The sequence below is a fragment of the Epinephelus lanceolatus genome, chromosome 16, assembly GCF_041903045.1.
Source record: "Epinephelus lanceolatus isolate andai-2023 chromosome 16, ASM4190304v1, whole genome shotgun sequence".
In the NCBI taxonomy this organism is placed as follows: Eukaryota; Metazoa; Chordata; class Actinopteri; order Perciformes; family Serranidae; genus Epinephelus; species Epinephelus lanceolatus.
In genome coordinates, this window is record NC_135749.1 from 5,609,662 (window position 1) to 5,636,299 (window position 26,638).

A 26,638-nucleotide genomic window follows, 5' to 3' on the forward strand; every position below is an offset into this window, starting at 1 on the left:
TTTGGTACTGATATCCATGGTGCTTTGACTTTTGTTTTTTACCTTCATTATTTGTGACCAAATACTTAAAATGATGACATTCCCATCTGCTTCAGCTGTACTTTGTGCTTAGTGCTAATGAGCAAATGTTAGCATGCTAACATGCTAATAGAAGTGCGAACCACAAGAGGCCCCAAGATACGATATTATCACATTACTTGAGTCAAGCAACAATATTATTGGGATTTTATGATATACTGAGTATTGTGATATAATATATTGCGATTTAATACATTTTTTCAACTCAGTCATTTTATTGCTGCAAAATGTGTCTAGTGAACAAAAAAATGCAATTGATTTTATTATTTAAGTAAACGATAGGGCTGCCCCCGACTAAGAATTTTCCTATTTGACCAGTAGTCGTCATTTGGGGCCATTAGTTGACTAGTCCCCTGCATGTTTCTGATATGAATGTAATGATTAAATGATGTATTTTGGTGGTTTGAGTTGAAGGTGTGAGAAAGAATAGTATCAGTAACATTGTTAACACTGTGCTACATTACAGAGAAATACAAAACCGTACTAATGAACCTTCATTAATATAGGCCTATATTTTATCTCCAAGTGCACGTCACACACTGAGCGAGCCGCCTGTTAATGACGCTGTGGGCTAATGGGCATGTAGCTACTTCCATGTTTCAGATGATACGTCATGTTTGTAGTCGACCAATGAAGGTGAGTTTACATATCACCTTGGGTTCGTCCTTCACCTTCTCAAAATGATCCCACACTTTGGATTTCCTGCCCGACATGTTATTAACTAGCCTGTGGAATAACCGCAGGTACCAGCCCTGGAGATTAACCTGAGTCCTGTCTGACTGCTGAGCGTGGACACTTCCTGTGTCTGTCCTTTCAAATTAAAGTCACACATGGTCCAGTCATACAGGTTTGGATTTATGTTGACAAGGTGCAGCTCCTGATAGAGTTTCCAAAGCGACCAATGAAACCATTCTCCTCCTGCGTTTAAACCAAAGTGTTTAATTCATTTTCTGATACAGTCAAAGAGAGATAAGCTGCTGGGATGTACAGTAACAGCATGTTGTACTACAGGCACTTGGTAACAGTATATTCTGATGCAGTGCTCCAAACCACTTTTCTGTAACCATAACTCAGTCTGATTGATCTTTATATATCTTAATATAGCTGTATGACCCTTAAAATATCAATCCCCATTGGTTTTCCACCAGGTGACAATAATTTCAAACAGCTTTTGACTTGCTGAATGAGTGTATGATCCCTTTACATTTTTGGCACAATGCCATGCCAGTGTGAGTCGGTGTGTTGTCCTGTGTTGGTGAGGAATCTGGTACATCACATAAAGCTTAAACACTGTAACTATTCTGCTGCTGCAGCGAAGGATGAGAGTTCATGACTGTAACACTTAAGAGCAGAAAGCCTCGTGGAATTTTTATGAATTAATGTTGCTGTGTGGAATCTAAATAACTTGCTAATATTTATGTTAATGAGGTAATAATGCAGTGAAGGTGGGGATACAGACTGACTGTAAAACATAAACCTCTTTATAAACTGTATGTATCCATCCATCCTTGTGCTCATTCAAAGGTAGTGTAATAAAGGACTGAATAATGATTAAAATTTCGTTGTTTCCCTGGTGAAAAGGCTGAATAAATAACAACACACACACAAAAAAACAAAACAACACATCAGTATTGGCCCAGTATTTCACAGTCGCTGCATCCCAAGTTTAAACTGGTGAGTTATTTAAAAATTCATCAGTTACCATGAATGGAGAAATTAGTTAGAGAGACCAAAACCATTTTGTACCAGGCTGCACACATGTTTATTTCTGCTGTAATTTTAACATGGAGGTCAATGGGGATTTACTCACTCTTGTAGCCAGCCTCTAGTGGCCATTAGAGGAACTGCAGTTTTGGCACCTCCGCATTAGCTTCAGTTTGTCAGCGTCCGTGTTGCTTCCCTACCCGGAAAATATAAAAAAAAAAGTCTCACACCCATGCTGCGATAACACCAAAGATGTGTTTTGCTCCGACCAAAGAGCCACATTAGACTTTTTACAACTGTTTTCACAGACTGAGTGGTGCCGCTAATGATGAGTAAGTTGTAGTGCCCCTTTACGTTACACTTCAGCGATACTCCTCAGCCTAAAAAAAACCTGAACTTTTGCTCTTCCCACTGAAACTGAGCTGTATTTTTTTAAACAGTGAATAGTGTTGTGAGTTGTTCTGCTATGACTCATACAGTATGTGCCTCTTTAAGGAGCTGACATGGATCCACATTCATGTTTTGTTAGGCAGTACAATACAACCTGTAATAAAGAAAATTGAATGGATGGATGGATACAGGCGTGCACATCTACTGTGTGATGATGTACTCAGCCTATTAATCCCCAATACAAAACTGTCAGATAATCTCTGGTAATAAAACAACAGCGGATGTATTTGTAGAGCTGATCCGGAGTGTCTTTGCCAGCCCCTCGCCGTCAATGCCAAACACTGTCTCTATCTGTGTTTAGAAGCGAGTGTGTCTCGGCTGGAGAACATCAAGTGCTTTATTTCATTTGCAATATTGATCTTTTTGTTCTTGAACTGTTTGATGCTCACTACCATGAAAAAGATGACAAACTGCAATCTAATTGATTTGGCTCAGCCGAGAACAGAGGTTGCCTGAGCTTGTTGCGATCAGAAGACGAGTGAATGCTGAGAGGCAGCACGTTCGCTCAACGCTGTGTTGGAAAATGTTCGAAAATAATATGCGTGTGATAATATCATAACTGCCGCGCAGCCTTTAATGCTCCCCTAATGCTCGCTGACTTAGTGTGGAAATGAATTTCTCTGTTTACCAGAATCGGAGACGCAGCGTGTGTAGATCCAAACCAGCGGCCGATGCTTTTAAAAGGCACTTACGTGCTCTCAAGCATTTGTCTGCACTTTTAATTGACATGCGTTGAGTAATTGAAATAAAAAATGAAGGTGGTCTGGTCATTATCAGTTATGATGATTCAGTGTATTTTGATAATGCAGCCTGAGATGAGTCCCAGATAATGATGTACATTAAGCTGCACAGTTTTCATTTTCATCCTCAATCCCCCCCCCCCACCCTTTCACAGCCTAATGACAGTTTTATGGGAAACTTCATTAGGCAAAGGGATGTTGAACCAATAAACATTGGCTTATGTTAATTCAGGGATAAAGTAGCCTTGCTGTGGTCCTTTCATGTCGACGGCCATAAAAAAAAAGCTCCATTGTAGAGGCTGAGGTGTGACCAGATAGATGATTTATTGTTCATTAATATAAAATTATTTATCTTTCCATCCTTTCTCTCCTCCCTGTTCATCCAGGACATACACCCTGTGGGGCTGGTTGTTTTGTTGTAAACACTTGTCTGCAAACATCCTAATGAAGAGAAAGCATTACAGGCTACAGCGGCACTGTGCATTGCTAAACAAAGACAGTGATTCATCTAAGCTGTAATCTGAGCAGAGATCGGTTAATGGGTTTCTTAGTGTTGGCCAACGTATAGGGATCATGCAGGTCTTTCATTAAGTATCACAGCCGGTCATGTGGTCCACTTCTGGTATAATGGAGGATTTTTTTTAACCACAGATACATTTAAAAGGACCCTAACATTGCATAACGCTCTCATTCTGTGTGCTACTTATTCTCTTAATGTTTATTATGTTTTATAAATGCATTTCTCATTTGTCAGTCTTATTTATCTCAGAGTTTCACCTACCATTACAGGAGCAGTGTTTCACACTGCATTAGGACTGTGATGTACTTCCTTTTTACCAACAAGTATTAACAAGCGGCCCCAACATAAGCATTCACATACTTGCTTGCAACAGGGATCACATCAGGGCAGAATCATCCCTGGCCACAATATGTCCCTAATTTGATGTATTTCCCATGGAAACAAGTCAGTGAGTGTGTTTCCGTCCACCTCTTTATCAGCTCATTGTCATTTTGGCTGAGGGAGAGGAGGGTGATGATTAAAGGAAAATATAACAAAGTGCAGCGGAAACAGACTTAGCAAATAAATCATATTATACATGATGCAAGTAGTTTAAGCATCCACTGATGCTTAACGGAACATAAATTTTAAATTTCCGGCATGTTTCCACATGAATGGAGCTCTTCTAATCAGCTGTTTTGTTGTAGCACCAACTGTATAATATATTTGATATTCACATAGCAGCAGTGGATTCAAACACACATTAATTCACATTTTCTTTAGCTGATCCCTGGAAATTTGGTCAAAGTGTGATATGAGGCTAGATATTGTCTTGGATTTCTTGGAAGTGTTGTCTTTTTATGGTTTTAAAGGCTGGTTTACAGCAGAGTTAGTAATTTTTTGAACTTACCAGGCTGTTCTATTATTTGCCTTTACCCTCATAATATCCACAATACTGATGATAATTTATTTTGTAAAAGCACCAACCGTCAACCCTAAAATATTGTCACAATACTGATATCGAGGTATTTAAAAAAAAATATTTCTATGTTTGATTTTCTCCATATTGTTCAGTCCTAGGTCAAAGTCTGCCTTAAATTTGGATTACTTATGAAGCTGTTGGACTTTTTCGTTGCATCCACTAGTGCAGCATTACAACACCACTGTAGATAGTGCCCATTTCCTGGAGTCTTAAATGTGAAACCACAGCAGAAAAAGCAGCAGCAGCAACAAGAATGATCAGTTCCTCTTCCAGACTTTCCACCATAGTCGTTATCACTTGTGTAGAGTTTAGTGTTGACCCTGTCTTCATGTCCTGGTGAACTGTCCTGACTAGCCATGTTTCCATGAAAGTATTTAGATGCACATTTTAAAGTATTGCTTTAGAAAAGCTGTATGGAAATGTGAAAAAAAGAGTTAATTCGCTGGAAATGCCTTTTTCCAAATATGTTCTGACATACCAAACATTTAAATCATATAAAAGATCAGCTGTTTCCAATGTCAGCATCTTTCAGGACCCTGCTGCGCGCTTTAGATTCATTCCATTATTTGTCTGCAGACAGCATGAAACATGGCCAAAACTAGTTGAAATGAAAGAACAAGTAAAACTTACACAATTGAAACTAATTCCTTAAGATCTGTCTCCATTTGTTTTGTTTCCAGTTGGCAACCTCTACTTTTTCTACTCTGAGTACCTGTGGGTTGCAGCCATGTGTAAAGCATAGCCTTCACCGCCAAATTCCGACCAAAGTGCGCTTTGTGGCGTCTTGTTCATTCACTCCAAACCAGTTGATGGAAATGTGCCTCATTCTCATTTCACTTTTGTGACCTTTCAAAAGTGTGCTTAAAAATGTTCTTGTGCTTAATGGCCTTTTGTAGAGTTGTTGAATTCTGATGACGCAACCAGCACTCAAACGAAACACGGGATATGCACGGGAACCAGAGACTTTCCAGGCCAAAATATGACCACAGTCTAATGGCCGCAGTAATTATTACAGGAGCGAAGGAGGAAGGCAGGCAACATAGTATAAAGAGTGATAAAGTTAGTTTAGGGTGGAAGGTAGTGGAGGTGGACGGATCAGCAAATACAGGACTTTCATCGAGGGGAGTAGTGTTAGTGTCCTGTGTGAAAGCAAAGGTCTGGGGAGAGTTATTTCTCCACACCGCTGATGGCCATGGAGACATTATTTCTTCAGGTTGTCTGTCCCATTCTTATGAATGCAGTATCTCAAAAACACCTTGGGAATTTCTTCAAGTTTGGCACAAACGTTGGTTTGGACTTAATGATGACATGAGTAGAGTTTGGTGGTTATAGGTCTAAAGTCAAGGTTATTGTGACCTCGTCAGTCTTATTCTCGTGAACATATCTCAAGAGCGCCTCGAGGGAATTTCTTCAAATTTGGCACAAACATTCACCTGGACACAAAGGTGAACTGATTAGAATTTTTTGCTAGTAGGTCAAAGTTAAAGGTCACTGTGACCTCACAAAAATGTTTCTGGCCATAACTCAAGAATCCATGTGTCAATTATGACAAAAATTCACACAAATGCGTAAATGCATTAAATAATGAATTGATGACATTTTATAATCAAAAAGGTCAAAGGTCAAGTTCACTGTGACATCAGAATGTTCTGCAAAAACACTTTTCTGTTCGTTTCTCAACGTCATATCTCAGGAACAGAAGGGGGCACATTTGGACAGATACTAATATACTGATACTGGTACTTCTAGTTTTAAGAACATAATGTAGTATGTTGATATATGTTAAATCACCTTACGTTACTTCAGTAACATGTGTGCTGAATTGAAACCAAACCATGATATTTTTTATTAACTTTAACCACATAGTTTTGGTGCAACTGCAACCATTTTATAACATTTCCCACTTGTTAAAAACTGCAACTGTCAACTGTCTTACAGGATCTTCTCTGTCGTCCACCAGTAGGTGCGCTAATGAGGTCGTATGAGTTGGAAGACTTGTCAGGTAGCCATGATGTGCACAAATGTGTAGTTTATAGTGTAGTATATTTAGTGTTTTAAATGCTGCACTGAAACGGTCACTGATGATGCCCTTTCTAACAAAAGCCTTGAATGCATTCCCCACCATGAAAGATTTGCAAAGCTGATTGTTTTTATAATTTGAAGACCTTGGTCTCTTGTTGCTACTGTTTCCCCTTCCTGGCATTGCAACAGCAAGGCCGTGTCCTCGTCACTTCAAAGTCCTCAGCCTAGTTCAAGTCCATCCTCAGTAACTATTAGTGACGTATTCTCTGATATATTTACAACCCTCGCAGATGCCTAAGAGCAGCCAAGAAAGTAAACAAGCGCATGGATTTTTGTGATTTGATAGAGATGCAAAATTCATCAGTTGTGTTTTAGGGGCAGCTGCTGTATGTTTTCAGTTTCTCTCCACCCTCGTAATTGAAAGATCATCTTAATGGAAATCAATCTCACAGCATGTGTGGTTCATCTTTAACATCGCTGATGGATGTCAGACCCTCATAGTAAAAACAAGAGTTTGATATTTTTAATCTATTGTGTGAAAACAGAATATTTTATGATGAGAAATATTTTGAATTATGTATGGGGGAATATTATTAACCTATATAAGATGTTTGAGGATCAAACTCATTGCATATTCAGCAGTTTTTCAGCTACACTTTTGAGTGTTCTATGAATTTGCTTTGGAGCTAACATCCAGTGTATATAGCAGAGTCAGCAGGTTATACAATGCTTCTTATTATAATATTCATTAATATACTTAGCACTTCTGTCATCAGTTAATGTGATGGCAAGGTCACCGCTTAATGACAAGTTCAAAGGTTTTTTTATGATCAGAAGTATTTGTTGTCTTTGGCAAATATGCATTAATGGACATTTTATTGTTTCTTAACAGCTCAGCAAAAAGTCTACTTTTTTACAGTATACCGCCAACATCTTCTATCATCTGAGGGGCAAGAGGTGGGTCCTGGGGTTCAGTTGGTTCATGGTTAAAAAGTGAGGCCCGTACGAACACATGTAGTTGTTTTATGTCTCCTGGATTCTTCTGATTCTCTTTGCATCTGCCTCCATAAACTGCTCAGTGTAAATATAAATTTTAATACATTTAATAGACCAGTTTGATGAGAGAACACACTAACTCAGCTTCTTCTTTTTTCACTTCTTGTTGAAATGCAGCCAGGGGAATCCTGACAACTTGTAGAGAGGTGAAGTCCCTCCCGTTCAGGTGGACTATCATGGGACATTGTTTTGGAAAAAAATTGTACAGTTAGTTAGCTAGTTAACAGTTAGAGTTAATTACAAGAGCCAAATTATTTTCTTGATCGCGTTTGAATTGTGCCATGAATTACACATATGATGTTTGCCGATTTAAAAGATAATTTTGCAAGTCAATAAAGTTGCAGTTTGTTGTAAAACTTTTAAAGTATGAGGCTGAAAATCCAAAATTAGAGAGTCTACAAAAGGAGGTGAGGTCATACCATTGTCTCTCACTAAAGCCATGATGCTTGTGTGTCTCGTAATGGAAAATACTTAGACGTTTGTTCATGTTCGTTATTTTGTTTCTGGGGTGATAAAAAAGACCAGGAGTCACTGGATAAAACACATCATGTAAGATGATGTTACATTTACGTGTGGAGCATAGTTAAATTACCTTGCTAGATGCAGATGATCTATATTATGCAAGATGGACAGACATATATATAATTCATAGCACAATTCAAACACAATAAAAAAAAATTATTTGTCTCCCGCCATTGACTACTGTACATATATTTTTCTGAAACAAGGCCCAATAGATTACATCAGAAGGGAGGGAGAGAACCTTTTCAACTTTTGCTTTGCATCATTACAATGTGGGTAGTATGTGTAAATGAAGTGTGCTAACCTTCCCCTTCATTTTGCCAGGGCCCAGATCTCTCTGTTCATTGGGCTATTGCTCGAACTACAGATTGTATGCGCTCATGGACACAAAGAGATCTCTCTCTCTGTCAAACCCAGACCAAACTCAGCTCAAACTGTAAAACTAGGCAGCGCTGATCAAATATAAACCAAGATTCTGTTCATGTGTAGCTTATTTCTCATCTAAAATGTCTTCAGAAACATAGTTTAGTGCACTGTTTAGCTGTAATATGAGAATTTGTGAACAGGAAGCATGTACCTTGCACCAAGATTCTGATCCTGCGGTGCCTATTTCTCACCTCACATGTTTTCAGGAACATATTTTAATGTGCTGTTTTAACTCTAATACATGATCGTTCGTTACTAGCCCGACGCCATATTGTTTCACGGACAAGCAACTTGCATTATGTCACCTACCAGTATGAATGATAATGGTCTGGTGCAGCACTGTGCTTTGTGGTAGCTGTAGGTTTTCTACCTCTTGAGCAATACCCACAGCCCTTTTCTCTGTTTTCTCTGTTCATGTATCACCAGTTTTAAAATTGTGTCTTTCTGCTGCATAGCACAGTTCAATGAAAATACCATCTATCCAGTAGTGAAATACTTCCTTAAAGACACTACATATTTTTATGTGAATGCAGTGTATTGTTGGCATGCTATTTTTCACTTGACTTTTTTTTACCTGTCCTTCACCAAGTTTAAAAAATATTTGGTTAATTAAATGTATTTTAAACCACATGTGACCTTAAGTAGTACAACAGACAACAGGTACAGCTCTGGATACTCGCAAGACACTTCCTGTCGATGCCTTATCCTATAAAAACCTCCATCTCTTCCACTTTGCTGCTTAATGCAGCTGCTCATGATTTCATGGATGAGGACAAATTTGTAAAGCAAAATCCTCTGGCAGGTTGAGGACACTTTGATAATCTCTTCGCAAGCAAGTCTTTAAATGAACAGGTGCCAAGATAAATGCACCCTGCAACTATCCGTATGATAAGCAAACAACACAGGCCTAAAGTGTATGGGATGCTGTCACACGAGGTAGAAGCCTGTAGCTATTCTGGAATCTTTAAGGCGAGTTGGAGCCTTAAAGGCCCCAAACAAGCTTGTGCACTTCGAACAACCCCTCCACCCAAGGGGATCTTCAGGGAACTTTAATGTTCTTATGCAACCATTTTAAATTTGTGACTCACCCCGAGGGTGACAAGAGCATTCCTAAAGATCCCATGATTTTTGCAGTGGAAATGTTCTTTTGTATTTGTCTAATGCTCTCGCCATTACCAGCGAGTTTGGCGGATTAAGATCATCTGCTACCATACGCTTCCATAAGAGGACAGAGTTTGACTTCCACAGAGATCCACAGAATGGAGTCCCTGACTGGCTGGATATATTTATGATGCTTCACAGGCCGGATACTGAAATGAAAGAGGCACCACTCGAGGGGTTCTCTGTCTTAATCCGTGGACATTATCTCTACACTGTAAGCGGGTCTTGGCTCGTTACCTCGCAGTAGAGAGCCAGACTGGCAGGGTTGCAGGGAGAGAGGCAGAAAGGGAAAGGGAAGGAGGGAGGGCCTTGCCCGGCCGCCGAGAATGTAATCTCCAGATTAGGGGGCGAGACGAATTCCTGCTGCCAGCCTGACCTTGTCAAGGCAATGGAGGAGCCAGAGTGAAATTGAGATTTCAGGACAGGAGCGAGTCGAGTCTTTTTTTTTTTTTTTTTTTTTGGAGCGTTAGCGTTTCTCTTTCAAGGGTCACAGCCTTGACACCATGATTCACGCTAAATGTGTGTGGTCACACTGGTAGCACACATGAAATGTGTGTGGGGCAAACTGTTTCTGGCACTGAGCATACTGCCCGAAACCCTCGGCAGTCTGTCAGTCTAGTGCGGTCTTTATGGGACGAGGCGACAACATAAAAAACAAGTCTAAAGCACTGCAGTTTGTCCTAATTTATTGAGACCAGGAAATGTTCTCAGATTTTCTCTAATGTCAAGACAATGCAGATAAGTATTCAGACGTGTGTGTAGACTTGGTTGCACTACGTTAGACCAAGAATGACTATGGATTTTAATGCAACCAGTCTTTAGACAATGGTACAGAGAAATTTGGGCCTGGGCACAGAAAATGCCGAAGTGCTAGAATCGAATAAAAACAGGAGATTGTTGTTTGCAAGATTGTGTTTAAATAGATCTAAGATAAGAACCAAAACAATTACAGAATTCATTGTTTTTTGCAGCAGAAAGCTAAGGCTCCCGTCTTCACCACCATCATGTCATGACCTTACTTTACCTTACCTTACAGCCGTTGGAGATCGCTGTTTCGATAATCCTGTACAAATCGATCTTAAATAAAACAACACAGTACTGTAGCATTTATTTATTTTTTGCAGCAGGAAGCTAAGGCTTCTGTCTTCCCCGTCATCATGTTGTCTGTCGTAATGATGTCGCTGTGCTGTGTTGCATGTGATGCAAAAACGCAGTGGCACCACAGGAATTAATGATGAATCCATCACAATGCCTTTTCACTCTGCTCATAAAAATGAGCATATCTCAAAAACTAAATAATGGACATACTTTAAATAACTTATAGAGTGTTTAGAGATTTTTTTTTCATGTTTTTTAGTTTGTTTTTTAGTTTGAAAATCTTTTGGTTTAATGTCTTTTGTGCTTTTGTTTTGTAAAATCTGAGGGGAAACAAGTCAGATTTTTCAATTTCAATACTTTAATCAATTATAATGGTTTATTGACATGACCTTTTATTTTAGGTTATACAGATTTAGGGATATAAAGCATGAGAGATACAAAAAAGATATTACAATATGCAAAAACACCAATGTAGGTGGACCTTTTCTATTGCAGAGGTCAAAGGGTTAAAAAGAAGAAATCACAATAAAACACATTCTTGCTCAGTTCAATAATCTCAGAGGTTTTACTACCTGCACAGCTTTACATACCTGGACCAATAGTTTAACGTGGCTGATGTAAACTTTACCTGGACATCATGTTTTATGTAACATCACTGAGTCAGTTCACTGCCTCTGTTACTCTTTTCTGCTTGTGTTGATGTTAGCGTTTAACATTATATCATAACTGCCACAGTAGCCACAACTCAGCAAACAACCCAGTCACCAGAATAAATGTTGGTATTGTATTTTTCTGCAAATCCCGAATATGTCTTAATTGCACTTTAGCGGAAAGTTGGTGTTCATTTACATTTCAACAACACTGTGATTAACATGTGGGAAGGGTTAGGGACAAAAACACCCTGGTTATGGTGAGGAAAAGATCATGTTTTGACTTTAAATACCCAATTTTGGTGACACTATCTTGGCAGGAAACGCAGCAATATCTTTTTTTTTTAAAGATATTTTTTGCCTTTAATGGACAGGACAGGTAAGTGTGAAGGGGAGAGAGAGAGAGAGAGAGAGAGAGAGAGAGAGAGAGAGGGAGTGACATGCAGCAAAGGGCCACAGGCTGGATTCGAACCCTGGCCACTGCAGCAACAGCCTTGTACATGGGGCGCCTGTTCTACCACTAAGCCACCGGCGTCCCGGAAATGCAGCAATATCTTGATAGAAAACAAAAGCTTTTCATGGCACTATACCCAGTAGAAACACAGCAATACGTCGCTAAAAATACCCACATTTGGTGCCCAAAGGGCAGCTGGAGACACAGTGATGACTTCCTAATTAACACTTGGTTTTGTTGTTTGTTGGTGTTGAAAAGAGGTCTGCAGTTTGGCAACCATCACGCCTAGATGTCACACCATCCACCATCCCTTCCACCTCCAGAAACAAACTCAGCTCATATACTACATCAGTTTAGAAACGATATAAGTATGCAAAAAATTTGAATGAATGTAACGTAGCTTTGGTTTGTAGAAATGTACAAAATGCTAATTGTAGGAAGCTGATTGAGACAGCATGTTATCGGCGTCTTTAAATATGTACAGGACTTTTTATTTTAGTGAAAAAGCATCCATCTTGAACTTTCCTACATTTTAGTTTGAATATTTCAGCTCACTGAGTGACCTCGATGTCCTTTGATTGTCTTTATATAAGCATGCTCTGCTGGATAGAAACTGGAAAATGAGAATAATGATGCGGCATTCATGTTTGAGCATTTCATTTATTTGACCCGTAATTGCAAAACAACAAAATAATGAGTGTGTCCGCTGCAGACAGCGGCATACAGCATCAGTGGGATAAAGGAAGTGGCAGAAAGCTGCGAATAAACTACCATTGTGCTATTTAGACAAGATATATTCTCATTGCCTCAGACGCTTGTTGGAGCAGGAGAGAAACTCACCGTCTCCCAATTTTCAATTCAATTATTAACACAAGGAATCACAGTGTGAGCTAAGCTTGTCTATGCAGGTGCATCCTGTCTGTGCTGCGGTGAAATAGAGAGCGGTGCAAATAATAATAACATTCATAAAATGAATACAGAAGAATTGTCAGTTTTGTTGGTATTTCATGATTAGGAATGCAGACAGCGTTGCCAAGAAACAACAAATGTAACTCAACGTATAACGTCTGACATCAAACACAATAAAAGTTCCCATACTGAGTTGTTAATTTAAATGTCAGATGTTTCTCTTATTATTTTAGACTAAAGGAATGTCTGTGAGTGGTGCATAAAGGCAGATGTAACTCCTGACAGTCTGTATTTACTGCAGCTTAAAGGTTTCTCTGAGAGACGTTTATTGCTCCGGGGCACCACACTTAGATAAATACCACAGTTCGATAAATACCTGTAGGTTGAGCCACTGACATAAAAAACTGTGGCATGAAACGCTTTTTTATGTACAATTAATTCCAAAGCACCAGTCAGTTCCGCTAAATTGAACCAAGATATGGGGTTATATGGCTCCACTCGCTCTGTGAAAGGAAAAAGCGTGTTGGGTTTTCATTCATTTCCATGCTACCGTCATCCACAGCTTTCGCTCACAGCATGAAAAGGTGTCACAAGATCTATAATCCAAAGTCTGTGTCGAGCTAATTCAACGTTTGAGACACAAACTGGTGTCTGAATACCCTTGAACATCCAAAGCCACTGTGAGGTCCTGGATAATTAGTGTTCGAATCACTGCGTACACCAGGGAGAATGTACTTCTCATTATATTTGTTAGCTGTGAACTTTGCTTCACACATATTGTTTACCAAAGTGGCACCACTAAGGGCACCCAGACTGCCTTATTAGAGAACTGCTGACCCAATGCTATTTTTCCACATTTAAATTAAAGCAGCACTGACTCTTACCACTTACATTTATTGTTGGTAATCAGTCATATGAAATGAAACCCGCATAGTGTAAAAAGTAAACATTCTTTTATATTGCAGTATAGAGCAATTATACCCAGTAGCGTTGTCTGGGATAGATCGGTTTCCTCTGTGCACCACCCAGTGCTTTCATCCTTCAGCATGAACTGGGAGAATGAATGAACATCACTTTTTCTGCATCTGTTTCATTTACATTAAAGAATTTCAGCATTTTTGTGGAGTACACTTACAGGACTTCTTGCCAAGATGTAGATGAGAAGACTGATACCACTCACACATCTATGCGATGTGTATGGAGCTAGAGCAGGGAGACAACTAGCCTAGCTTAGCATAAAGACAAGAAGCAGGGGGAAACAGCTAGCACAGACGTGTTGAGTGAAGGAATAATCTGTTGTTTGGTAAAGAGCAGTTGCAAAACCACCTGAAATAACAAGTTGCTGCTTTTACATTTTGGTTTTTGCTCAGATAAAACAAACAAATATGACATGTTAATTAGTCAACTTTTAAAGGTGTTGGTCGGCTTATGTTTGAACTGTGAAGACAGCCACGCTAGCTGTTTCCCTTCACCTCCAGTCTTCAGGCTAAGCTAGGTTTACTGGCGAGGGATTTTTTGCAGTCAACTGGTGTTAAGCTTCTGATAAAAGTTAAATTTGATACAACTTAAGTACAAAGCATAAAAAAGCAATACAAGGTTATTAAGGCCGAGGTTCTAAACATAGACTGTATAACATCATGGACGTAGCCACAGTGATGTCAACAATTGTTGTGTGAACTCCTGTTTTGAAACCTTGAGTTTGGCATGTGGCATGGCCCTTTTGGATTTTTTGGAGCCAAAAGTGACCACATGTGGACAGAGGGTGGAGCTAACCCTAACACTAGCTGCTAGCTTGGTAAACAAGGTGCATTTACAGCTTAGGTCAACTGTGAAAAAGCTAATGCTAACTTCTGATAAGTGGAAAAACTGGTTAATACCATTAAAACAAAATGTACTTACTGGAAAAACTACTCCGTAGAAGGTCTTTTAGTACAGCAAAACGATGAGCAGGATTATTTTAGGCGACCAGAATGTTACAATTAACTTTTATGAACTGAAAACACACTGTTATAGCGGCAGCTCTGTCCGCGCCTATACTCAGGGGTTATGGCATTGTTATGTTACATAACCAACATTGTCACTGTGGTAGCAACTTGCCAACGGACCCCACTCAACGCGGCCATGCCCTTAACTAGAAATGTACCGATACCACTTTTTCCTTCCGGATACCAATTCCGATTCCTGAACCTTAGGTATCTGCCGATACCGAGTACCGATCCAATACCAGCGCATAAAATGAAAATGGATGGGTTATGAATTGTTGTATGTCTCAACTCCTAAAACCCTATGTAGAATGAATGCCATAAAACTTTTTTTTTATTATTATTATCCAGTGTTGACACAGATCAAGACACAGGTTAAAGTGCAGCCACACAATTTGGTAAAAAAGACATTTTAAAGGCTACAGTAGAATGCTTTTTAAACTCTGCTCCATTTCCGTGTCATTTGCCTGGAGCGTGCGTATGCGTAATGACGTGAGGCATTACGTGGTATCGGATTGGTCATAGGCTGTACTCGCCAATACCTGATACCGCATTTTAGGCAGTATCGGAAGCATTTCCGATACTGGTATCAGTATCGGTACAACTCTACCCTTAACTATGCATAACTTTAAGCCTTAATGGTATTTAAACAGGTGAGTTAGATAAAAAATTGCGCCCGACACAGTTGTCATGAGCGGGGAATTTGGCTGTAGAGACAAAAACAAAATGTACCGCGCTGTAAACTGCTGTTTAAAAGCTGTTTATTTCTGCTGTAAAGTTGGACATTTAAACATGGGGGTCTATAAGGATTGACTCGCTTTTGGAGCCAGCCTCAAGTGGCCACTAGAGGAACTGCAGCTTTTGGCACTTCTGCAATGGCTTCAATTCACACCCTTGGAGGTCATGGTTTAGACAGAATTAAAATGACAGCCAATGAAAACTAAAAGGACTTCTCTGTCACATACCCCTTCATTTTAATATAATGGAAGTTGGACCCTTTAAAAATTTTAAAGCCGTACCAACTGTTCAAGATACAGTTTATGTAATTTTTTAGGGGGGTAAGGTCTGTTGGAGCATTACTTCATTACTTTCTGGTTTAGGCAGATGTGTGTGTGTGTGTGTGTGTATAACACATGGACTAAAGAATAAAATAATTATAACATTTAAAAAACTGTACATTAACAACTTTAACACAATAAACTGTAATGAAATGGTTCACATTCACAATTCTATTTGCATTACAGATCGGACTGAGGCACAATACACTCATCACATGTATAACTTAATGATAAATGATCCTGCTACTGTACTTATGAATCTTCCTCAAGTCTTGTCCGGTAACAAGGGACACACCCGGTGTGCAGACACTGTCTTTCTGATGTATCGCACCCCTCAACACGAAATTGGTAGACTTAATGACCCAATTGCCTCGTCCCCAACTCGACTCTCTCCAGCACGCAGCTGAAGTCATGCATAATCCCACAAAATCTACCCAGCTTATGAATTTTAAATGGGGAGGCCTAAATCACAGAGCTGCTTTTAAGTGAATCCATTTCTAATAGAAAAGCAGACAGCTGGGATGGTGTCCTGTTGCGGGGTGTTGTCACCCAGGCGCGCGCATTTTATAGACTGTAAATATATTTTTAATGTGTGCAAAGGTTGTAAAGTTGACATATTTGATGCAGGAGAAAGTTTTGAAAAACTCAGCCAAGAAGAGCCCATGGAAACCAGAGAGGCGGACACTGTTAGTGCTCACTGCTTACTGGGTAATTGCAGTTTTTATTGCGTTACTGTTTTAGTGGTTTTGGAGTCACCAAGGTAATTGCTATGATATGAGTTTACCATTCAGCAGTAGTGTTGTGAAGCAGTGCAAAAAAAAATACATTTAGCTTTTTAAAGTCAGGACATCTCCACTGCTCAGAGTGTCACATGTGATTGAAGAAAATATTGAATTTTGAAGACTTTCTTAACGTATGTGATGTTTGACACCGTGTGCTGTGGAGGAGTATGGAGTGTGTGCGTTAATTTCCTCCGCTAAGGGCTGTTGTTGCTCAGACATGTTGGTTATTTTTATGGCTGAAGAGCAGCTGAATTCTTTTGATTCCTCCATTTTAATTTGAGTCATGTACCTTATGAGCTGCAAATATACACAGTTTAGTGTTACTCCTTTGATTTTCTCAGGCCCATATAACAAGAAGTAAAGAATAATCCTGGTTTATCACAATATAGGTCTGATCTTGGTTGTGCTGGCCTTTAAGATTGGGCAGTGTTAAAACAAAGTAGTTTTGTCTCGGTGCAAAAGTGTTTGGGATTGGTACGGCCACACTTCAAGGCCAGGTGTTGGAAGTGGACAGCAAGATTCAATGAATCACACAAATGGGGCAAAAAGGCACACACTTTTCAACTGTCCCTGCTCAAAGACAGTCATGATGTTGCACTCAGTTTCACACATGAAAAGTTATTGGAGAGGGTGTGTGAGGAATAAGAAACAAAACTTGAGAGAGAAGTTCAAAACCAGCGTACTCTCTTTTGCACTTCTAGCCAATCATTGCATTAGCTGGGGATAACTGTAGGACTGTCATCCAACAAGCACCTTGTTGGAAGCATACTGATCCCTTTATTTCTATTATAAATTATAATAAAGATAAAATTATTCTCACTGAGTAAATTGCAGAGCTTTGGGAACTTGATCAGACATGTTTGTCAGAAACCTGAGGGTTCATCAAACGTATTGGAGGAGAAAACAAAGATGAAAGTAAATCTTATACCCAAACTTTTTGTTGACCTTGTTTATGTACCATAGTTGCTTGGGCCAAGCGCAATGAGAGCTGGATATGGTGCCACCAATCAGCCTTGCTTACAGTTTGTCCCACTGGCCACTCTCTGGTGACTGAGTGCTCGGTCAGGGTATTGGTGTTCAGTACCTCTAAGGTATTGACCAAAATTACCCAGTGCCAAGTAGTATGGATATGTTTCTATGTAAATGATAACTGCATTTAACCCTTTTTGCATCAGAGGTCTCATATGGGACTGTCCTGACTCACTGCCAGATCAGCAGACTTTCTGTTGCTGCCATCACAGTCAACGTCTGCCCAGTTAGCATGAGCTAACAAAGCAGCAGCAAGCCATTAAAAGGCCACAACAAACTGATACCGACATTGTTCCTTCAGCCCAAAGTTCTGAAGCCCTTTTACTCCAAAAAATGTCTTATGTTCTGTAAGCCCATTTCATCGACAGTAAAACAAATGCCCATTGCTCCAGTTTCTCCAAAACTCCCCACTCTGCTAGTTCCAAATGATGACCAAAACTAGGAAAATAATACCCATGTTGTAATAACTCAGACTTATCCTTTAATCTTACAGTAGATATACAGTTTTCAAGGATAACAAGCTTAAAGTTCTTTTAACATTGCCTCCTAACTGTACCCAGCTGAAATACTTGAATAAACGTTATATCTGTTTACTCTAAACTTTACTGTTGCCACATTTAATGGGAGTTCACTGTCCCATCATCGGGACGATAGGATGGCATTAGTTTCAAGCCTTGGCTAGCTGGTGAGGAGTACTGTTCGTTTGTTTTTGTAGAACGTTGAACTGTTTTTTAGTAGAGATGTACCGATACCACCCTGAACCTTAGGTATCTGCCGATACCGAATACCGATCCGATATCAACATAAAAAAAATGGCTGGGATATGAATTGTTGTATGTCTCAACTCAGGTTAAAGTGCAGCCACACAAGTTGGTAAAAAAGACATTTTAAAGGCTACAGTAGAATGCTTTTTAAACTCTGCTCCATTACAATTTCATTTGCCTGTAGCGTGCGTATGCGTAATGACGTGAGGCATTACGTGGTATCGGATTGGTCATAGGCTGTACTCGCCGATACCCGATACTGCATTTTAATCAGTATCGGAGGCATTTCCGATACTGGTATCGGTATCGGTACAACTCTATTTTTTAGGGGAAGTTTTTCCTTATCCACTGTGAGGGAAGGACAGAGTGATGTCATATGCTGTAAAGCCCTCTGACGGGCTGGAAAATAAACTACCAGGTGCAAATGAATGAGTGTGTTTATAGAATTGTGACGTTGCTTTGGTGAAGGATCACAGTGTAGGTATTTTATTCATTTATTTAACCTTTATTTAAACAGGTAAAGTCATTCAGACATGCAGTCTCGTTTATTTAGAGATGCCTGATAAAACTTAGTGGCCACAGGCGATATTTGGTGGCCACAGAGTAACTCTTTGTGGTCAGGGGCCATGGGTAATATCAAACCTTAATTTTGGAGCCTTGGAAACCAAAGAATTTAAAATGCAATGAAGCAAAGGAATGAAAATCCTGCAGCTCTTGAGCAATAAGAATAACCAACATGTCACAGCCATAACAGCCCTCATCAGGGGACATGAATATTCATACATATGCAACAATATATAGGCCAAGTGGCTCCCCAAGAGCATGTGGAGTCAAACATCATATCTTAAGGAAATCTTCGATATTGAATATTTCATTCATTTGTTCCATTTGGGTCTCAGAGCAGCCGAGACACATTGACTTTAAAAGCTCTGTCAACCCGCTGAACTTCTCTCATTCTTCACACAGCACATTCCAGCAGTGTTGCTGAATGGAAGGTGTGTACTCACATAAAAGACAGCAGCCGTAACAATTGACAAAGAGACACCTAGTGATATTTTTCAATGAGCTCCAGGAGTCTACGGCACTGATTCAATAAAGGTATGTGTTGTGCCTCTCAAACGGCCAAATTACAACACGTTATTCACTTTCCATTTGCAGCTGGAGGAGAGGAGTCTCATAGAGCAGGAAGGGTAAAAAAACAACAGGCGCATTGTGCGTATGTCAGTGATGCATGTTTAAATCTCTTTCCTTTGAACACTTGGCAACGGCTCGAGATGGAGGTGGTTCTCAGTTCACTTGGCCACATCTTCTTACTCATAAACTGCGGCACAACCAAGATCTTTGAGTTAATTCACTCCAGCTGATTCTGCGTTGCCGTGTTCAGAGGGCGAGCTTATTTGAAGCTGCAGTTTGGCTGCTTCTTCCACCTGCTGATTGATTGCCGTGTACTGGCGGGGCTTATTTGGACTTGAAATGCAACATTTTCTTTGCAGGCAAGATGAAAAAAAATTGGTGTAAGCTTTAAAAATAAAAACATTGAACAATTTGCAGTTGAAACACAGCCTCAGTCACAATCTCCCAATATATCAGAGCCTGAATGTTTTGAGGACAACGCCTGGTGAAGGAGGAAACTCCGTCTTGGCATGTTGCTAGGCGATGCATTAATATTAATGTTGTCTTTTCCTCATGTGCACTCTCTGCCCCCCTTGGGATAAACTGAAGCTTAAAGATATCTCCATCTCACTGATACTTCTTTTATCCTCGTTAAAACTCATATCAAAGGTTTTAATTACATTCTGCAAATGTATTGCTGCAGAGCTTTGTTGGGAAATCACTGTTGGGTTTATCGTTTTGCAGTGCTGATATGTGAGGCTCATTCTGACCGGGCGTAATTGAAAAATGGGTATGCGGTAAATTTGGGTTTGTGTTTGAACATGTTTGAGTTTATTATGTTTTCAGATTGAAACAGAGCTCATTTTATCTGAATCTAATCACCATCACATCAAATATCTCTATTAAAACCTGAACCATAAATGTAAAGCACGATACCTGTTTTAGTCATATTTTTTTCCCCATTAAAGTATGTTTTAGAACAGGAGAAATAAATCTGTGATGGAGTTCGCCCTCTGCCTCACCCTGTCCCCTGCTGGGCTTTTAGCCTGGAGTCTTTGTCGTAGCCTCCCCGCACCTCTCGGCTGCCCTCTCTGCGAAACCATTTTCCTGGCACTGAAACACAGATGTTATCCATCTGATTAAACGTTCAAGGTTACATCTCCAAATACATCAAAGTCCACCTCTCCCATAAGAAGAAGCGTGACAGCCAATGTTTTTGGTAGCCTGGAGGTGCAAACTCCAGTGTCCTCTCCATCTTCTTTTTTTTTTCTGTAGAAGTAAATTGATATCTCTGCTCAAATTAAAAAATACTATGGTGTTGGAGATTCAGTTAGTATGAGAAATGAGTGATGCTGAAGTGATCTAGCATCGTCTGTTTACAAGGCTTTAAAGTGTTGTGCAAATCTACAGACGACTGCTTGGGGAAAAGTACATGTCAATTAAGAGAAAATTAATCAACAGTGATTAAAATAATTGGTTAATAAAAGTCATTTAATCAAACAGTAATGGTACCATTTGATTAAATACGATTGTTTTTTCATATTATTCTATTTGAAGACATCTGGGGATATTTTTATGGGGCCTTTGGAATTTTTCCTTTAATTCTATGGACAAGCAGATTAAATCAAATGAAAGCAATATGTCAACATTTTGGGAAATCTGCTTACGTGCTTTTCTTCTGAATGTAAAATGAGAGGACTGATACTAATTTCATATCTTTGTGTTAATTTTAGGGCTTCAACTAATACATATGTTTTTTCATTATTAATCTGTTGATTTCTTTTCTCTGTGACTTTACGATTCATTCAGTTTTTGAAATGATTTTTTTTGTCTGTCCAGCCAAACGTCCAGGACCCAAAGCTATTCAGTTTACAATGATTGAACACCTGCAGCAAATTCTCTCATCTGACAAGTTGGACACAAAAATGTTTGGAAATTTTTCCTAGAATTTTTTTTTTTTTTTAACAATATCTTATCAACTTAATATTGAAAATGAATGCCAACTACTTCTGTCAATTGATTAATCAAGCAGTCGTTTCAGCTCTAGTTAAGTAAAAAGCCTGATCTGGCACGTGGCTAGCTTAGCTTAGCATAAAGATTAGAAGCAGAGAGGAAGAGCAACCCTAGCTCTGTTAAAAGTTAAAAAAATAACACCTCTAAAGGTCATTATTAACATCTAATATCTTGTCTTACCCTTGCAAGAATGTAAAATCAGGTTATGGGTTAGAGGGACAATTCACCCTGAAATCAAAACAAATATTTTTCCTCTTACCTGTGGTGCTATTTATTAATCTAGATTGTTTTGGTGTGAGCTGGCGAGTGTTGGATGTAGAGATGTTGGCCTTCTCTCCAATATAATCAAATCAAATCAAAATCAAATCAATTTTATTGATCCTTTCCAGGAAATTAATTTGTTGCTGCGGCAACAACACAACAGCCACAACAACATGCAACCAAAAAGACAACATAGTACTTGTTCAATGCACCACTTCACTGATAAAATCACTAAGAAAATACTAAAGTACTTAAGAGTACTAAAATACCAGGCATGGTAGTTAAAAGTAATTTGATTTATAATGGAAGTAGATGGCACTTGGCCATGAAAAGAAAATTCAGAAACTTAACAGCAAGGCCTCTTTCTCAAAATCATGACCCGGTCACAGCCACAGCCTCGCTTGTGAGCAGTTTCATGTATGAACTATTTTGTTTTTACGGAACTACACCCGCCAACTGTATCACCATGCAGAGAGAAGTGCATCTACTGCTAGCTCACCTAGCACCACTGAGCTAACGTTACAGCTCAGCCGATGAGGTAGCTATTAATGTTTACATCTTGTGCTTTCATTAGCGCGAGCCTCTTGTCCATGAGTAGATGCACACTTCCTTCTGGGTGATGATACAGTTAGTGGGTGTGGTTTGATAGGAAGAAAGTGAAACTGCTCACAACAAGGTCTGTGGATTATCTTGAGTAACCGGGTCATGTTTTTGGGAAAGAGACACTGCTGTTGAGTTTTTTAAATATATTTTTTTGGCGCTTTGAGCACCACAAGCCTTGTACGATCTAGTTCCATTATATTCAAGAGAAGGCAGACATCACTACGGCCGATACCTCCAACACTCTGCAACTCGCACCAGAAAAATCTACACTGATAAATCGCACCGCAGATAAGGGGAAGATGTGTAATTTTGATTTGGGGGGTGAACTGTCCATTAAGATGGCATTACATGCTGGAATATTTCTTGGTGAACAACAGCTGAGTGCAGTGACTGTGTGCAGCTTTGGGGTTGCCATGCTTGGTACCATTTGGCCTGTACAGAGACAAGTCTGTGCACACCAACTGTATCTGGCAAAATGCTCTACAGCAGAAGAAACTGCAACACAGTGCTGGGTTGATGTAAAAAGTGTTGTTTTGACATGTGTGTTATTCATCTTTTTATTTCTCTCTTGGTAAAAAGGGGAATACGTGTATTCCCAAAATGTGGAACTTTTCCATAAAACATGACAAGAATGTTCATTTCACAGTGTTGCGCATGTCCTGCTTGTCAACACTGGCTCATTACTCTTCTTCTCCCTTCTTTGCAGAGATTGAAAAAATTCAGAAAGACGAGGGGAAGGAAGAGGAGAAGTTCATTGACGTCGTCATCAACAAGAACATGAAACTGGGCCAGAAAGTTTTAATACCAGTCAAGCAGTTTCCTAAAGTAAGTGTTGTAGCACCACCACCAGAGACTTCTCCAGGAATGTGACGTGCACAGATCGAGAATCTTAGATTGTGATATTTATAGATAATGAAGCCAACTACAGTAGCTCTGGTTTTGATTTAGATTCCTTACAAGAGCCACTTGACACTTTTTGTTGATGCTTTATGTTATTAGATGTAACATATCAGGAGGACGGCGTGCAGGCAGAGCGTCGGCTGACAGATCTGGGGTAGAACTATATTCGGGGTGTTACTTCCTGTCTGAAGGATTGTTTAAGCTTTTGAGATGTTACAAGTGTAATTCACACTCCCCTCTCTCATACACACACCTCGCTATTACACTGACCTTGGTCAATGACGCTTTGATGTCTGGGTATATTAATTTGTCAATGAATATTTATGAATATATGATTCAAAGGAATTATCTCACAGTGGGTTTCATTTTTCTTGAGTGCGCTGGATTTCCTATGATATTTGGTAGGTACATGCACTTCTAGGTCTTTTTCAAGTTCTAGATTTTTTTTATATTTTGTAAAAATTAATAGCCTGTAGAGTTGAGAGTACGATGGCAGTGCAGCACATAAGTCACGTGTACAGAGTCCTAGACAGGCAGCTTCACGATGACCTCCACATGAGGCGGTTCTGAGTGATAACACTGTTGCCACATTTGAGAGCACTTCAGCCTCGCCCACCATGAGGAGTCTTCACCGGCATCAGCGTTTATTGGAGCCTCGTGCTCAGTGCATGACAGGGATGTCCCGCTGGGAGCACGATGGGGAGGCTGGTGTAAAAGTGAGAGGGGCCGCTCTTAGACGGGAACATCACTCAAGTTTTCACCTCAGCGCTCGGGGGGGGGACAGCGCTAACCTGCAGTATGTGAACAGAGAGGACAGCAGGGAGGAAGCACAGCACAGGAGACACACACTGAGCCAATAAAGCTCCAGAGGTGCATTTAGGTTTAGTTTCCCCACAACATGCTTTACCGCTCAATATCACTGAAATTTTAACGACATGCACAGTAACTGACAGTTCAACATGTAGGGTGCAAAAAGTCAGATCTGACAAACACATCCTCAGTCAACACTCTTTTCAGTGACAATTATTCTAAACGAACATTAAAACTTGTGAGCGCTGGGAACTGATGAAGAGGGATGCATCTAACATCACTGTGCTAACATGCTCATAATGGAAATGCTACTGTGCTGATTCATGGCAGATAATCTTTACCTTGCTCACCATTTTTGCTTACCGTGTTAGTATGCTAACATTTGCTAAGCAGCAAGAAGCACAGCTGAAGCTCACGGGGATGTGAATCGTTTTGCGGGTGTGAATTTATTAGAGCTGCCACAAGTAGTGGATCGCATGAAAATGAATCCCCAACTAATTTGCTAATCAGTTATTTGTTTCAGTCATTTTTCAAGCAAAAATGTGAAACATTTGCTGCTTTCAGCTTCTTAAATGTGAAGATTTGACACATTTTTGTCATTTAAAATCATAACTGAACAGTCTTTGTGTTTTGGACCTTTGGTTGGACATAAGAGTCAAACTGAAGACGTCTCTTTGGACTCTAGGAAATTGTTTTGAGCCTTTTATCTTTTTAGTCAGTAATGAAAATAATAGTTGCAGCCTTAGATTTGACTTCACTTTATTGTATGAAAAAATAATCTGAAATTTGTCTTGCATCCTGGGACGTACACCGTGTCACAAAAATACGCAGAATTAAAGGGGAACTAATGTTTTTTTCAACCTGGGCCCTATTTTCTGATCTTCTTTTGTCTAAATGAGTGACAGGATGTTCAATATTTGACATTTCTCCAGTACGAAGCTAGGGCTGACCTGCCTGCAGCCCATGAGCGCGCTATATTAAATAATAGGGCACTCAGACAGCATCAAACAACGTCAAAATACGTCCACTAAAAGTGCATTTTTTTCACACAGATAGGCTCGGATTGTTAGTATAATTATCCGACAACATAACGGAAAGGAGAAATGAACGTCTGTGTTTACCTTTAGCTGGATTCGGACATGTTCCTCTGCCTGTTGCTGCTCCCTCTCTCTCCTCGTCCGCTCTTCGGTTTCAATGAGCTCTGCGTCCGTGTACGTCCGTGTACTCCGTGTTCAAATAAATACGGGCGGTCATCAAATTCAGATGGCTCATCCAGATCCAGTTGGTCAAAATCAGGTAAAAATGCAGCCATGACTACTCCAAACAGAGTAACTCCTCGCGTTTTTAAGGTCACTCCAGCGGTAACTTCCTGCAACAACTCAAATCTCGCGAGACGTGAGATTTCAGAGCCAGACTTTCACTTTGAGTGAGTGTTTTGACTTGCCACAACAAATATGTCCGAATTTTTACCTGATTTTGACCAACTGGATCTGGATCAGCCATTTGAATTTGATGACTGCCCGTATTTATTTGAACACGGAGTACACGGACGTACACGGACGCAGAGCTCATTGAAACTGAAGAGCGGACGAGGAGAGAGAGGGAGCAGCAACAGGCAGAGGAACATGTCTGAATCCAGCTAAAGGTAAACACAGACGTTCATTTCTCCTTTCCGTTATGTTGTCAGATAATTATACTAACAATCCGAGCCTATCTGTGTGAAAAAAATGCACTTTTAGTGGACGTATTTTGACGTTGTTTGATGCTGTCTGAGTGCCCTATTATTTAATATAGTGCACGCTCACGGGCTGCAGGCAGGTCAGCCCTAGCTTCATACTGGAGAAATGTCACATATTGAACATCCTATCACTCATTTAGACAAAAGTAGATCGGAAAATAGGGCCCAGGTTGAAAAAAACATTAGTTCCCCTTTAAAGAGAGTTTGGTGTAATGTTTTCCACCAGGAGCAGGATGGAAAATGATCTCAAAGGAATCTATTAGTGACCCTGTAAGATCCTGTGAGGTCTCTGCAAAATCTTATAATGTGTGACTAAAAACTCATATTGTGTTTAGATGTGAGAGGGTGTCAGACCTTATTAAAAGTCTTTTCAAAGTCTTGTAGTGTATTATTGGCATGAGGGTTAAGTACATTGTTGGGTTGCTGGGCTGCTATGAATGTAGGTAGACACTGTATTTTTAAGGTTTCAGTCGTATTCTCCATCATGCATTGTAAGTGGATAGTGTTAGCATTGTGAGGCCACCTTCAACGTATAGTTAAAGGACCTGCTCCAGAACTCAGTTACACTCATTAAAAGGAATTAAAATGACAACAGTTACGTGAATCTCAAATGTTTTGAACTTTAAAACCAGCTGCTAATCCCCCAATCAAAGCTCACTGGATGATTTTGCATTAATGCTGAGAGTCATTCTTCTCACCAGGTATTGACATGCATTCTGATGAAGAGCTGACATTCATTTTTGGTGAGCCCTGAGGGCTGTGTATATGTATGAAGTGTCATCTGGGGGCTGATCTAAGTCTCCCAGGTTCACAGCTAAACAGATTTGCTTTGAC

At 39.8% G+C, this 26,638-nt stretch overlaps 1 protein-coding gene across 2 annotated transcripts in view; it reads left to right on the top strand.

The window, feature by feature from the left end:
- Positions 1–26,638, top strand: part of khdrbs3 (KH domain containing, RNA binding, signal transduction associated 3) — a 179,987-nt gene that overhangs the window by 55,846 nt on the left and 97,503 nt on the right. For both annotated transcript variants that reach the window (XR_004502256.2, XM_033638047.2), the window contains exon 2: positions 23,063–23,181. Coding sequence is in view for 1 of the 2 variants with exons in the window: in XM_033638047.2 (XP_033493938.2) it covers positions 23,063–23,181 (119 nt within the window). In the remaining variant the exon portion in view is untranslated. The remainder of the gene's footprint in view (positions 1–23,062; positions 23,182–26,638) is intronic.